This window comes from Egretta garzetta, unplaced genomic scaffold (genome assembly GCF_000687185.1).
Source record: "Egretta garzetta isolate BGI_Z169 unplaced genomic scaffold, ASM68718v1 scaffold108, whole genome shotgun sequence".
Classification (NCBI taxonomy): Eukaryota; Metazoa; Chordata; class Aves; order Pelecaniformes; family Ardeidae; genus Egretta; species Egretta garzetta.
In genome coordinates, this window is record NW_009260614.1 from 7709540 (window position 1) to 7711391 (window position 1852).

The 1852-nt window shown below is 49.6% G+C and overlaps 1 protein-coding gene across 1 annotated transcript in view; it reads left to right on the forward strand.

Annotated features, from left to right (window-relative positions):
- The first annotated feature begins 765 nt into the window (after positions 1 to 765).
- LOC104131829 (apoptosis-inducing factor 3) overlaps positions 766 to 1852 on the forward strand; it is a 10285-nt gene continuing 9198 nt past the window's right edge. Inside the window, 2 exon segments of the mRNA XM_009645036.2 lie at positions 766 to 825; positions 827 to 924. Coding sequence (XP_009643331.2) covers positions 766 to 825; positions 827 to 924 — 158 coding nt within the window.

Below are 1852 nucleotides of genomic sequence, written 5' to 3' on the forward strand. Positions count from 1 at the left end.
CCTTGCCCACAGGATAAACAACCCCATGGCAGGTTGCTCTGGATGCTGTTGCTTTTGGCCTTCCTCCTTTTTCCCAGGACTGGAAGTCTTTTTTTCTTCAGGATTCGCCACAGGGGACCTGTAGAAGAAACCTGTGTCAACAGTACAGCATCCCCAAGGATGCTGCGGGCTCAGCTGCCTCTCAAGGGCTTGGGCTGGACCAGCTGCGATGATTTGGTTGCGCAAAGGATGCGCTCTCTCCTTCTCACTCCGGTTTCACAGCTATGCCGTGGGATAAAAAAAAATTCTACTGACGGACTCATTGACTGGCAAAACCCCTTCAAGCACAGCAGCCTGGGCAGTTTCTTATGTTTCTCCTCTGCTTTCAGTAGCTGACATGCCCCAAATTTGCCTACTTTCTGAATTGTTTATCTGCTGCTATTAGTAAGGCTTCAGGCTCCTTCTTCCCTCATGGTGAACAGTGAAACATGGGGCCAGGTGTCCGCCCAGCCTGGATCCCATCTCTCACCATTGCCAGACATGAATGCTTAGGAGAAAAATGTGAAACAGCACGTATAATTATTCTTACCCCATAAGCAAATTAATTCCCACTGAGTATTTCCTTTTCCATGTCTTCTTCCCTTGTGGGATAAACATTTTTTTCCCTGTTTAGTTCACCATTCTCGAGTGTAAGTAATTTTTGATGGACATCTATGTGCTTTCTGGTTATAAGTACATGACGTATTTATGGCCGCATGCTTTTTTTGCAGTTCGGGCAGGTTCAGAATGAGCCCTGCAAGGTGGAAGCATGCCTCAGCCCCTACACCCACTCAGTGCAGCATCACACGATGCTGAGCCCACTCAATTCCTCCTGCATTACAAATGTAAGCGCAGGAGCTTCCTAACTGCGTCTCCTGCTGCTGCCGGCTCCGCATCTTGGAACAGGTTAGGTTCCCTCCTGAATTCTCTCGTTATTAATATCACAAACCAAGCTGTTCTGAGAGCGGTGTCCCATTAATCATTTTAGCTCTGCTGCAGTTCTCACCTCGCTTCCTCTTCCAGCACCTGAAAAGTCTTCAGTAGCATTTGAGATTGTGGGCAATGCCCGGTTAAAATCAGCAAGACTGCTAGGGCAGGGAAGGACCCTGACCTCAGCAAGCTGGGGGCAAGCAAAGGTGGGACAAGGACACAACCACACAGCCACAGCATGAAAAAAGGTCCGACACCAGCGGGTGGTAGCAGGGACTTGAAGGGATGAGAGCTACCGCCATTAAATCTTTGCCTCTAAACTTGAATTTTCCGGAGTGCTGACCATATTGGAGAGACACAGCAAAAGCAAAGATATTTAATAAAATAGGAGGGCAGCTCAGGGGCTCGTGTGAGTCAGCACCAATGTGGGTGGCAGGTCTGGTCAGAGATTTCCGATGCCTGGGCTCTGCTGGCGTTTGAGGGCACCGCTTCCTTTTGCTCTCTTCCTTCCTATGTTTAATCCTGCTGTGTGCTACAAGCAAAGGCCTTAACCTCTCTGAGTATCTACCTCTGGGTTACCTAACAAAGTTGCTTACAGAGCATCTGCGTGAAAATCTGCCTCCAATACCATCCCGTCGCCTGAATCCCTCGAGGGCATATTGTGTGTTCCTGAGGGCTGGCTCTCAGAGACACAGTAACACAGCACCCCTGCCGCTAACCCAAACCTGCCCTCCTACATCCGATGCGCTTTTCAGCTTTCTATCTTTTGCCATCATCTTTGCCCCCAGCAGAGATGGGCATTTTGGTTTGCCTTTATCCCTTTGCATTTTACAAAAGCCCTTCCCCAGGTGCTCGGCTGCATCCAGCAGCATCCGTATCGGCATCCAGCAGCCGCAGCAGCTGC